The sequence below is a fragment of the Helianthus annuus genome, chromosome 9, assembly GCF_002127325.2.
Source record: "Helianthus annuus cultivar XRQ/B chromosome 9, HanXRQr2.0-SUNRISE, whole genome shotgun sequence".
NCBI lineage: Eukaryota > Viridiplantae > Streptophyta > Magnoliopsida > Asterales > Asteraceae > Helianthus > Helianthus annuus.
Window position 1 is genome coordinate 169,091,301 of NC_035441.2, and position 14,217 is coordinate 169,105,517.

General features: G+C 37.6%; 1 protein-coding gene across 1 annotated transcript; it reads left to right on the plus strand.

Annotated features, from left to right (window-relative positions):
* The first annotated feature begins 8,264 nt into the window (after nucleotides 1-8,264).
* On the plus strand, nucleotides 8,265-10,646 carry LOC110879526 (cytochrome P450 CYP82D47). The gene is made up of 2 exons (XM_022127994.2): nucleotides 8,265-9,344; nucleotides 9,789-10,646. Exons 1-2 carry the CDS (start codon nucleotides 8,385-8,387, stop codon nucleotides 10,410-10,412), a joined length of 1,584 nt encoding a protein of 527 aa, XP_021983686.1. The 5' UTR covers nucleotides 8,265-8,384; the 3' UTR covers nucleotides 10,413-10,646.
* The last annotated feature ends 3,571 nt before the right edge of the window (nucleotides 10,647-14,217 follow it).

Consider the following 14,217-nt stretch of genomic DNA (forward strand, 5'->3'; position numbering starts at 1 on the left):
CATACACACTTACATACATACATACATACATTCATTCATACATACCACTTATATTCACACATACATACATACATACATACCTTCATACGTATCTACTTAGGGAAATTCTTAACTTAGAATCCCACATTTAGGTACCATATTACTACATATTCTTTAGGATCCCACATTTAGGTACCATATTACTACATATTCTTTAGGATCCCACCTTTGGGTACCATATTACTACATATTCTTTAGGATCCCACCTTTGGGTACCATATTACTACATATTCTTTAGGATCCCACCTTTGGGTACCATATTACTACATATTCTTTAGGATCCCACCTTTGGGTACCATATTACTACATATTCTTTAGGATCCCACCTTTGGGTACCATATTACTACATATTCTTTAGGATCCCACCTTTGGGTACCATATTACTACATATTCTTTAGGATCCCACCTTTGGGTACCATATTACTACATATTCTTTAGGATCCCACCTTTGGGTACCATATTACTACATATTTCTTTAGGATCCCACCTTTGGGTACCATATTACTACATATTCTTTAGGATCCCACCTTTGGGTACCATATTACTACATATTCTTTAGGATCCCACCTTTGGGTACCATATTACTACATATTTCTTTAGGATCCCACCTTTGGGTACCCCTACCCGTCGGCGACGCCCTCTAGTTTTTGCAGTTTTCTGCAGGTTCGTTTCGTCGTCCGTACGCACTAAAACGCACGTAACTTTTGAACCGTTTACCCGTTTGACCTCCCGTTTCTTCCTACATGCTTGTAAATTCACATTCTATCATATGAACATAAAATCTTACCTCCGGATTACGGAAATCCTTAACTTACATACATTCGACTTAACTATTTTCTAACTATTTGACCCGTTAAGGGTATTCGCGCATTAATTGGTCTATGACTGACCAAACCATCATCCCCACTTCCAGACCTGCCCAAAACATTACTCTAATCGAACAACTTGCTTCTAAACCACCTTTAAGTTCGTTTACCCCAAAATACCCATCATGGGCATTTTGGTCAACCTTAAACCCATCATTTACGACGAAAGACTTTAACACATATTTGACCTCAAACATCATATTTAATTCATTACAACACTTTATTACTTACTTGTACTACGAAGTGATTACGGAAATCACTTACCTCGTGCATCCATGTTCGTAACCGCTTCCTTGCCCCATTTCGACCCGTTAGCCTTTCATGCTTGGTCCATGCTAGTGTGGTTCCTATCCTTTCATGTCGTCATGCCATAATAATGTTAGTACTCATGCTTATTCATATTAATACACATTTTCCAGCTCTTATCTACATTGACTTTCACTAACACGCATACAACATAAATTGTCAACCACATTGTTCAGTTAGACAACCTAACGTAATTCATAACATCATCCTTTACTAGCATGGTCATATATTATATATTTAGTACACATTCACTTCTTGATTGAAATTAAGTGATTAATAAAAACACATGGGGAGCATCGCCCGTTCAAGCACAATGTACAAGCTTCTAATGCATAGTCTTGACCAACACATACCTTCAACCCGAATTCTTGTATGAGTTCCATCTAAAGCACATTCCTCAAGTTAGTATACTACTAATTACATCATTATCATGTTTCATTCATATATGTCAAGCCATTTCATACAATCTCACATCCTAACTTCACCTAGACATTTCATCAAACACTTGGCGTGCGTACTACTAGCTATGCACAATGTACAACTAATTTATGCATGATCTTCCAAGTTCATACATAATTCATCAAATGAAACTAGAATAAACTAAATTACATACCATACTCAACCTATCTAGCAATAGTCCATTACATACAACATACACATTGATGATTCAAGCAAGGATTTGACATGGGTGAAACACCTATGTCATCATCTTCACCATAGAAGTGGGTTTCACTTCTAATCATCAAATTACTTAAAATCCTTCCCAACACAAGTTCTATTTGGTGATTCTAACACACAATCATGCTTAATTTCATATAAATTCACGGATTAATCATAACCCACTTCATACAACTTCACCAAATTACAAATTTCAACATACCTTATGTAGAGAACTCTTAGATGATTAAGAATTTCATCACATGCATAAGAATCTTGTCCTATTTCATCCTCAATTTGCTGAATTTCTACATGTAGTTGAAGAGGTGGGTTTTGTTTATTTCTTTCCTGCTTGAACTCGACACACACACATAAAATGCCCACCATTTGCTAAAAGTTTGTGTTTTATTATTTTCATAGCCATATTTCACTTTCAGCCCCTCATGTTTTCATAACATGTCATTTACATATCTAACCATTAACCAAGTTACTTTCCTCTTATTTAGTTTTATTCATTCTAAATAATTAGACTTACTAGCAAAATTAACCGACTATTATTATTGTAATAGTCTAAAATTACCATCTACCCTTACGGCATTATACATATAGTTTATATTAAAAGATATGAAATTTGGGGCGTTACAAGTCTACCACCCTTAATTGAGGTTTCGTCCCCGAAACCTTTCTTACCTTTATTTAACACAAATTATTCCTTCTTTACATGTACTCGACACAACCACGAGCTCATCACAATGACTATCATTCAATTTCAAAAACATTCCTATTAATGTTTCTTTCATGTTTATTTCATTATTCATATCATTGACTTCTCCCTAACAATTCCATACCTTCCTTATCATAATTTCGCATATCATTGTCATTTCCTTGGTCTGACAACCACGGTTCAATATACATACTTCTTTGACTTGTAATCACACACACCTATGTACTTAACTCTAACGTGATCATCCTTCTACGTTTTCTACAATTACTTGTACCATGCATACCTTTACGTTACTTTCTAACCATCCTTTTTCATTTCACTTTACAATTATTCTCACTTCGTGCATTATTTAGTTTACATACGTATGTGTATCATGTATTTCATCTTACGAGAATTTAACCATTACCCGAAATCTATACATACTCATATATGCTTAACTTTAACGTTAACCTTAATCTACCTTTTCTACATTTACGTATACCTTGCATACCTTTATAGTATCTTTAAATCATTCCGTTCATTTCACATTACTATCGCTTTCACTTCATGCATTACTTAATTCACGTGTATAGACAGTTCATATCTCTCCAATCATGAGTTAGACATTTTACTAACCTCTTTTTCATTTCCCAACCACGATCCGCAACCCTGATCGATCATCTTCTCCTCGTGCACTAGCCGTACAGGCCAAGTTTCATTCCTTCGTGTTATGAGCTTCCGCTCGTGCACGTCCTTTCACCAATACGATTGGTTTCATCGCATCAATAGTTCTAACATTATCATCAACAACATCGGCGGTTAGCATATGTCATTCAAACATTCATAACACTAGGTGATTACACACCTATAATTCTGTTACATATTTCCTGCGTACATACTATAACACATCTTACATTCCATTTCTTACACGCAATCCTTTCATTTTAGTTACTTATTTCGTCAACCTTTGCAGTTTGACCTTTTAAGGTTAAACTGAATTTTCTTACTTATCATAGATGCATTGAAGTACACATTCGTGCTTCCTTCCATTCATGCTTACTTACAAAAACATTCATTACATCGTTTTAGTATTCTTAACAAATTTACCCTTTTTGTTCATACTTAAACCATTGTCTGGGTCATAGCCCGTCATTCATTCTGACTTCTAAGAGTCGATTTCTAACACATTTAACACATACCTTGTTCAAAACTTCCTTCTTTCGTTTTATAACTTAGGTCTGCATGCTCATTACGATCATTCTTTTGTTTCTTTACTTTACATTTGCCCATATGACTCATTTAACACAATCACGGTCAAACTATCGACACTTCTTATGTAGACTAGTTTCGCCTTTTATACCTTAAATATGTTTCGCGGATTCGAATGCATTATTCATACCTTTCGTACCTTCTATGTTTTGAATCCGTCTTGCGGATTCAAACATTGCATTCGCATCTTTCATTCTTTGAATCCGTCTCGCGGATTCAAACATTTCATTCATACATTGCTGATCCGTACTGTCTTACGGATTCAACATTCTTCATTCTTATCACTCATACTTTTCACTCTTACATAGTACTCTCAATTTCCCGAGAGTCTTACTACCCATTTCACCGCACGCCCACCTGTTACCCAGTTCTACCGGACACACCTGCGATGATTACCACGGTCTCACGAACGTCATATGCTTCTTGCGTACTGGCCAGGTGCGCAATCCACATACTAGTTTCGTGCCTTCGTGTAATCATCGCCTTATGTCCGAGAAATGGGTTTCAGTTTCGTGCACATTTCTAAAATTTCCCCAAGACCACATCATTGCCTTTCGTTTAATAATTACCTTCCCAAGGAGATTTCTTCCTTTTTCTTTCAACATTGATACCCATACATATTAATAGTGTGTACCTGGGGTTCATTAGCTTATTTACACCTTTGCCAGCCTTAGTATTCATCCTATCCTGCATCCACGGACCATCCTCTTCAGACACTTATGTTTACCTTGCACATATAAAACCGTTAGTTTCTTTATATGAATGTATTCATACATGCTTTCATTCCATTTCTACCTTTAGATCTTGATCGAGTCGTGGATTGTACGGGTTCTTTATCACAAGAGCACACAGGTTTGAGTTCAAGTATTTATCTTCTCGTACTTGATTCGCTCAAACCAGGGCTCTGATACCAACTTGTTACGCCCTAATACGTATTTGACTAAAAGTCGCAGCGGAAGTTCAAGCCATAAACTTTCTTTCATTATAACACCTTAACTTATTTAAAAATTAACTTTAACATAACTCTTTCACATAAATCCATCAATCGACTTATTTACTAAGTAAAAACATAGCTTATGTTTACTACATTATATACATCAACGTTCCCGTACAATCTCACTAGTGACTCGATCCTCGATCTCTGTTCCTTGATGATCCTCATGACTCGTACTACCTGCGCTCACCACATTAAATTCATAACATTAGTACGCATTATAAACATACAAGATTTATTCACGTTTACTTTTGTTCCGTTAATTCTTTACATCCCAGCTTTCCATCTGATCGTACATTCCGTGGTGAGACTTTCTCATTGTACCTGCGTTACACTTCGTTCACAAGGCACACTATTATTATCGTCAATACTCAATTTCATTGAATACATGCGTATATACTTTCATACATACTTACATATGTGCATCCGTTCACACATAACTACTTACAAACCTACGTACCTACATTCATACGTACGTTCCTACATACGTGCATACCTACATACATACATGCATACATGACTACATACATACCTATTACATGCCTTCTCACAACCCTACATACGTGCACACACTTTCGTACATACTCACTTGGATATATATATACACATACACATACTACCTACATACACACTTACATACATACATACATACATTCATTCATACATACCACTTATATTCACACATACATACATACATACATACCTTCATACGTATCTACTTAGGGAAATTCTTAACTTAGAATCCCACATTTAGGTACCATATTACTACATATTCTTTAGGATCCCACATTTAGGTACCATATTACTACATATTCTTTAGGATCCCACCTTTGGGTACCATATTACTACATATTCTTTAGGATCCCACCTTTGGGTACCATATTACTACATATTCTTTAGGATCCCACCTTTGGGTACCATATTACTACATATTCTTTAGGATCCCACCTTTGGGTACCATATTACTACATATTCTTTAGGATCCCACCTTTGGGTACCATATTACTACATATTCTTTAGGATCCCACCTTTGGGTACCATATTACTACATATTCTTTAGGATCCCACCTTTGGGTACCATATTACTACATATTCTTTAGGATCCCACCTTTGGGTACCATATTACTACATATTTCTTTAGGATCCCACCTTTGGGTACCATATTACTACATATTCTTTAGGATCCCACCTTTGGGTACCATATTACTACATATTCTTTAGGATCCCACCTTTGGGTACCATATTACTACATATTTCTTTAGGATCCCACCTTTGGGTACCCCTACCCGTCGGCGACGCCCTCTAGTTTTTGCAGTTTTCTGCAGGTTCGTTTCGTCGTCCGTACGCACTAAAACGCACGTAACTTTTGAACCGTTTACCCGTTTGACCTCCCGTTTCTTCCTACATGCTTGTAAATTCACATTCTATCATATGAACATAAAATCTTACCTCCGGATTACGGAAATCCTTAACTTACATACATTCGACTTAACTATTTTCTAACTATTTGACCCGTTAAGGGTATTCGCGCATTAATTGGTCTATGACTGACCAAACCATCATCCCCACTTCCAGACCTGCCCAAAACATTACTCTAATCGAACAACTTGCTTCTAAACCACCTTTAAGTTCGTTTACCCCAAAATACCCATCATGGGCATTTTGGTCAACCTTAAACCCATCATTTACGACGAAAGACTTTAACACATATTTGACCTCAAACATCATATTTAATTCATTACAACACTTTATTACTTACTTGTACTACGAAGTGATTACGGAAATCACTTACCTCGTGCATCCATGTTCGTAACCGCTTCCTTGCCCCATTTCGACCCGTTAGCCTTTCATGCTTGGTCCATGCTAGTGTGGTTCCTATCCTTTCATGTCGTCATGCCATAATAATGTTAGTACTCATGCTTATTCATATTAATACACATTTTCCAGCTCTTATCTACATTGACTTTCACTAACACGCATACAACATAAATTGTCAACCACATTGTTCAGTTAGACAACCTAACGTAATTCATAACATCATCCTTTACTAGCATGGTCATATATTATATATTTAGTACACATTCACTTCTTGATTGAAATTAAGTGATTAATAAAAACACATGGGGAGCATCGCCCGTTCAAGCACAATGTACAAGCTTCTAATGCATAGTCTTGACCAACACATACCTTCAACCCGAATTCTTGTATGAGTTCCATCTAAAGCACATTCCTCAAGTTAGTATACTACTAATTACATCATTATCATGTTTCATTCATATATGTCAAGCCATTTCATACAATCTCACATCCTAACTTCACCTAGACATTTCATCAAACACTTGGCGTGCGTACTACTAGCTATGCACAATGTACAACTAATTTATGCATGATCTTCCAAGTTCATACATAATTCATCAAATGAAACTAGAATAAACTAAATTACATACCATACTCAACCTATCTAGCAATAGTCCATTACATACAACATACACATTGATGATTCAAGCAAGGATTTGACATGGGTGAAACACCTATGTCATCATCTTCACCATAGAAGTGGGTTTCACTTCTAATCATCAAATTACTTAAAATCCTTCCCAACACAAGTTCTATTTGGTGATTCTAACACACAATCATGCTTAATTTCATATAAATTCACGGATTAATCATAACCCACTTCATACAACTTCACCAAATTACAAATTTCAACATACCTTATGTAGAGAACTCTTAGATGATTAAGAATTTCATCACATGCATAAGAATCTTGTCCTATTTCATCCTCAATTTGCTGAATTTCTACATGTAGTTGAAGAGGTGGGTTTTGTTTATTTCTTTCCTGCTTGAACTCGACACACACACATAAAATGCCCACCATTTGCTAAAAGTTTGTGTTTTATTATTTTCATAGCCATATTTCACTTTCAGCCCCTCATGTTTTCATAACATGTCATTTACATATCTAACCATTAACCAAGTTACTTTCCTCTTATTTAGTTTTATTCATTCTAAATAATTAGACTTACTAGCAAAATTAACCAACTATTATTATTGTAATAGTCTAAAATTACCATCTACCCTTACGGCATTATACATATAGTTTATATTAAAAGATATGAAATTTGGGGCGTTACACATCTTTTCAAAATATATACTTTTTTCAAATTAAAAAACAACTTAATTTAAAGTGTAGAATAAATTACTAGTTGTGTAAGATAAATTACAAGTTGTGTAGAATATATTTCGAGGTGTGTAGCATTTTGACGTGTGTATGATAAAATTCTATAATGTGTAAGATATATGTAGAAAAATTTTGATATGTGTAGGTTTGTAGATTATATGTAAGATAATTTATAATTAGTTGACTAATTAATTAAAGAGAGAAAAATTAATGAGATGAGTTATAAATGAATTAGTATTTTACCAATATGTCGTTTCTTCTTTTTTTCTTTCAATAATTTTCTTCTCATTTGATCCTCCCCTATATATTTCTTCCATCTATCTTATTTATCTGCATTCAAAGAGCTTATTCATTCTGAACAAAGAATCCATGGAGTTCCATCTCTCACTATCATCAACCACAGCAACCACTTTTTTTTCTGTTATTCTACTAGCTTTCCTACTCCACATCGTCAACAGAAAGAGGGTAAAGATAGGGAAGAACAGAAAACCCCCTCAAGCAAAGGGCGCATGGCCTATAATTGGACACCTACACCTTCTTGGTGGATCTGAGCTACCTCACAAGGTACTAGGTGACATGGCTGATAAACACGGCCCCATTTTCACTATCAAGCTTGGTGTTCACCAAGTCTTGGTGGTAAGTAATGGGGACATAGCTATGGATTGCTTCACTACAAACGACAAGGCCTTTGCTAGTCGACCCAAAGCATTAGCAGTAGAGCTCATGGCCTACAACTATGCCTTGTCCGGCTTTGCTCCATATGGAGATTACTGGCGAAAATTGCGCAAAATAATCATGCTCGAGGTTCTTTCTCAACGACGTGTTGAGTTGCTTGAACATGTTCGAGTTTCAGAACTTAGAGCATCCATAAAAGATATATATGAAGCTTGGGTACACAACAAAAAGTGTAAAAATTCAGATATGGTGAAAGTGGAGATGAGTCAATGGTTTGGGAACTTTGTATTAAACATTTTGGTTAGGATCAATTCAGGAAAGAGGTTTTCTCACAATGATGAAGAAGGGATAAGATTTCAAATGGTAGTAAGGAAATATTTCGAGTTATTAGGGGCATTTGTGGTGTCTGATTTTATACCTTATCTCAAGTGGTTGGATGTGGGTGGATACAAGAAAGCAATGATACAGACAGGGAAAGAGCTGGACATCTTTTTTGAGGGATGGTTAAAGGAACGCAAAATAGAGGGAGGATCAACACAGAAACTTGAAGGCAGCCAAGTGTTCATAGATGTGTTAATTGACATTCTTCAAGCTGCTTCCAAAGACGAATTTCCTGGTCTTGATCATGATACAATTATAAAATCGACATGTCAAGTAAGTGTGTATCACGATAACAAAATAATTGAAATAACAAAAATGAAACAAATCTAAATCGTCTAGTTTTTTAATCAAGGGTTCATATTATTTGCATTTTATTGTTTTCACATACACATGTATAGCTACATTATGCTCATAAAAACATCAAACTAATTTGTCCATATATGTTCCAATTCTATACGGTTTACCTACACATGTGTAGGTTCTATTAGCTACTCGCTTGTAGGTTATATTAATAAACGAATAATGTGACTAATTTGTTTAAATTTTTTTTTTTTTTTTTTTGGGGGGGGGGGGGAGTGTTATGAAAGAGAGTAATAAAAAACAATAACCATTACATTTATATATCTAATACTTTCATCTAAGTTGTAAATTTTCATTTTTGCTGCACATTTTAACAAGTTGGTTGCCTAAAAGGCCCTAATACATTCAATATCACAGCAACTGCTAACAGCAGGCTTGGACACAACAGCAGTGACATTAACATGGGCTTTATCATTGCTGCTAAACAACCCAAAAGCATTAGAAACTGCCAAACATGAAATAGATGAACGTGTTGGAAATGACAGACTGGTGGAGGAGTCAGACATTAAGAACTTGGTCTACCTGGATGCCGTCATCAAAGAAACATTACGTTTATACCCAGCTGGGCCTCTTTCTGTTCCTCACGAATCCATTGAAGACTGCATTGTGGGCGGATACAACATCTCAAAAGGCACACGTTTGCTTGTAAATCTTAGGAAAATGCATCGTGATCCTAATGTATGGTCAGATCCCAATGAATTTCAGCCAGAAAGATTCTTGAAGAGTAAAAAGGATATTGATGTCAAAGGGAAACACTTTGAGTTGCTTCCGTTTGGTAGTGGTAGAAGAATGTGCCCTGGTGTTTCGTTCGCCCTACAGGTTTTGCGTTTAACATTAGCAAGTTTGATACAGCAGTTCACGCTCAAAAGGCCATCAAATGAACCTATTGATATGAGTGAAAACCCTGGGATGACAAGCGGCAAAGCAACATCACTTGAGGTCCTCCTTGCTCCTCGTTTATCCTATCATATGTATCAGTGAACTTGTAATTATTGGAAATAATTCAATCAAGTAGAGCCGTTATGCATGGATGAGAATAAATTAAGTTGGTTCCTAATTTCACGTATCAGATCCATCTTTATCGTTTTGTTTAGTTATTTAGTTTATCTGATTTAGTCATCTGTTTACGTTATGTTTCTGTTGCAATTTTTGTTTGATGTAATCTCTATTTAAGGCATTGCCTAGTATTGAATAAATTCATCCGATTAAACATTTTACTTTGTGTTCTGTATACTTGGTTTGCTCTATCATTGTGGTATCAGAGCAACCCAGGTTCTCTAATCGCTCTTAAACACCTCTCAAATCTGTCAATCTGCTCTCATTCTATTCTATTCTGTTGATTACCATTCTCATGGCTAATTCCAATTCTGGTGGTATTCCAACCACTCCCCTTCCACTCTTTAAGGGGGAAGGGTATGAATTATGGAAGATACGTATGAAAACCATCCTATTGTCTCAAGATCTCTGGGAGTTTGTGGGAACAGGGTTTAACGAGAATGATGGAGACCGGAGTCGGTTAAAAGAAAACAGAAAAAAGGATGCCCGTGCGCTTTCGCTGATTCAATCTGCTGTTCACGATGAGATATTCTCTCGTATTGCTGGAGCAACCACATCCCGGCAAGCTTGGATGCTCCTCCAGAATGAGTATGAAGGTGACTCGAAGGTACAGATGGTTAAGTTGCAAGGACTTCGATGTGAGTTTGAAACAAATCAGATGAAAGAAGGAGAGCCGATGGGAGATTTCTTGTCAAAAGTCATGAAGATTGTGAACCAGCAACGAGCTTATGGTGAAACTGTGACAGATCAGAAAGTTGTGGAGAAGGTGTTAAAAAGTTTACCGGTAAAATGGGATCATGTAGTTGCAGCTATTGAGGAGTCAAAGGATTTGAGTCGACTCACTTATGATCAATTAATGGGCTCTCTACAAGCTCATGAAGCTCGAGTAAACAGAGGTAGCCAAGTAGTTGTTGAAGAACATGCTTTCAAAGTAAAAGAAGAAACCGGATTGTTTGCTCAGGGAAGAGGACGAGGATCCTCTCGAAGTCGTGGTCGAGGACGAGGACGAGGAAGAGGTAAATCAAACATCCAATGTTACAACTGCTACAAGTTTGGTCATTTAAGCAGGGATTGTTGGAGTGAACCACAAGCTTCTCCTGCTATTGGTGATGACAATGAAGAAGAGGAAGGACAATTGTTTATGGCCATACAAGATGAAGAAGAACACCATGCCCTCATGACAGCAAAAGATGATGTAAGTCCTCCACATATATGGTTTCTTGATAGTGGTTGTTCAAACCACATGACTGGACAACAATCTCTATTCAAGAACATTGATAAAACTAGTATTGTAGCTGTTTGTATGGGTAATGGAAAGAGGATTAATGTAGAAGGAAAGGGTTTAGTAAAACTTGAGGTCACAGAAGGGAAATATAAGACACTAAGTGATGTTCAATATGCCCCTGCCTTGGGTTATAATTTACATAGTGTGGGACAATTGATGAAGGCAGGGCATAGATTAGTGTTTGATGATGGAGCATGCACAATAACAAAGAAAAATACTGGTGAAACTGTATGCATGAAACCAGTTGCAAGTAATAATACATTTCCACTTAATGTTTCAAACTCAAACAATGTAGCATTTGCTACTATTGTTGATGATTCATACCTGTGGCACCTAAGATTTGGGCATCTAAACGAACGAAGTTTGCAAAGCTTGAGTGCAAATCAATTGGTGTATGGGCTACCTAAGGTAAAGAACTGGAATGTATGTGAAGGGTGTGTTCATGGTGTAGGAATCTGTTCGTGTAAAAATAAATAAAACTTTTAATTATTAACTTGAATTACAACTAAAATAAAATAAAAAAACAAGAACTGAATTACAAAAGAAAACAGGCTCTTAGCTGAGGATCGTGTTAGACACGGGTCCCTTAAAACAAATTTCGTGCCTCCCAAGAGAACACGTTTTTTTCCAGGATACAACAGCCTAAGCAGTTGCACTACCGGTCTTGACTCCAACCCGAAGGTGTACCTTGAACTCTTGAACAAAAAATGAAGATTCAGAGAAGATTGTATGTTGCTGTGTAAATTCGGTGTATTGAATCTGCTGAAGGAGCCTCCTATTTATACAGCAGGTCTTGAAGAAACTGAAAAACAAATTAAATGGGTGAATTAAATTGCATTGAACGTCTTCAATGCACTTTAATTCGTTATTTAATTCACAGTCGAACGCATTAACTTCGTCAGTTTCGAATGCTAAAACGTAACTGCACTGGCATTAACTGCTGGAAGCTTCTGCGCGCGTGCAAGGTAGAATGGTGCGTGCACGCCCTTACGCGGGCAAGTCTGCACGCTCATGCGCGCGTGCGCCATTTTGGCTCACTTCCATGCGCGTGTGCGCTACCTTGGCTCAATCCCATGCGCACCTGCGCGCGTGCGCCCCGTCACCTGTGAGCCTCTACGAGCACGCCACACAGTCGCGCCGTTTTGGCTAACTTTGGCGCGCCGCGCACGTCACTTCAGTACCCATGCTCCATGCGCAAGTGCGCGCCACCATGCCATGTGTACTCGCGCGCGTACAGGCATGACTGCCTCGTCATGCGCCACTACGCGCGGACCCACCTTGGGTCATGCGCCTGCATGCCACGTCCCACACCACCTGGTCCTTGCAGCCTCTGTGTTCCACCACGAGCACGTGGTCAAAAATACAAAGGCGGCTCTCAAGCGGCTACGTGCAAAGTGCGCCATCAAAGCGCTACATTGCGCCTCATCGCCCACGCCACGCGTGCGCGAGGGCGAGTTAGGGTGCCCCGCACCCTTCACGAGTACACTTAGTAAGTGCTTCCATGAAACAATAAGGATGGATTGTTCCCACTTAAATACCCCTTTAAGTTTCATCTCTCCTCCTATGTGGGACAAGGTGCCACTTTCCCACTTTTTCCAGCATTCAAGTTTCAAACACCAAATTTTGAGCATCGATATCTCATTCATCTTAGCTCCGTTTTGGACGTGTTTTAGTTCGTTGCGAAGCTCTTCCAACATAGAACACAAACCCACAAATAAATATTTAAAACCCGCTCATTTTCTTATATTTATTTCTAGTCCAAAATAGGAAAAAATCATTTTCCTATATTTGTGAAAAATGCTATTTTCACCAATTTCCAACAATCCCCCACATGAATAGAAATCGATCTATCAAGTTTCAACGATACACGTTCAACAGCTGAGTATTGCAAGATAGGTAGGTGTAACCTTTGAACCTTCTTTTGTGAAGCATACTTAGCCTCCTAGGGTCTTGTAGACGTGGTGTCTTTGAACAATCCCCCATTTATGTAGGCGACAATATACATTCACACAATACTCTCCCTAGTCGAGTCAAGTCCTCATGGTTGTGTCCGTTTACGGTCATGGGACAGTTTCCTGGTTCTGTGAGAGCTCTAGGATTTGCGCCTGCCCACAAATCCATTCGAAGCGACCCCACTTCTTTCTAACATAGGTGATTCCCCTGAATCATTAAAAGCATCATAGTTAATTTTGGGTTTCCTCAAAATCCTTAACCTCGACATGCTTAACCTTTCCTTCATATCACTGATTGGAATGGACTAGGAAGTATACAACTCCCTTTATTAGTTTTGGGGCACCCCCCACAGTGACTCCCTTTGGGTTTATGATTAAGTTTTCCTGTTGAACCTAGATCTTGGGATCTCCAGTCAACTAGGTTAGGTTTCCCTCATATTCCCTTCATCTATGGGCTTTAGTCCCATTCCTCTTGGCAACTTATACACCTTAT

What these genes read in the sequence shown, in the direction of transcription:
- LOC110879526 (XM_022127994.2), top strand. Translation starts at nt 8,385, where the DNA reads ATGGAGTTCCATCTCTCACTATCATCAACCACAGCAACCACTTTTTTT. An exon ending in TTATAAAATCGACATGTCAA is followed by an intron (nt 9,345 to 9,788) that starts GTAAGTGTGTAT and finishes TCAATATCACAG; the next exon opens with CAACTGCTAACAGCAGGCTT.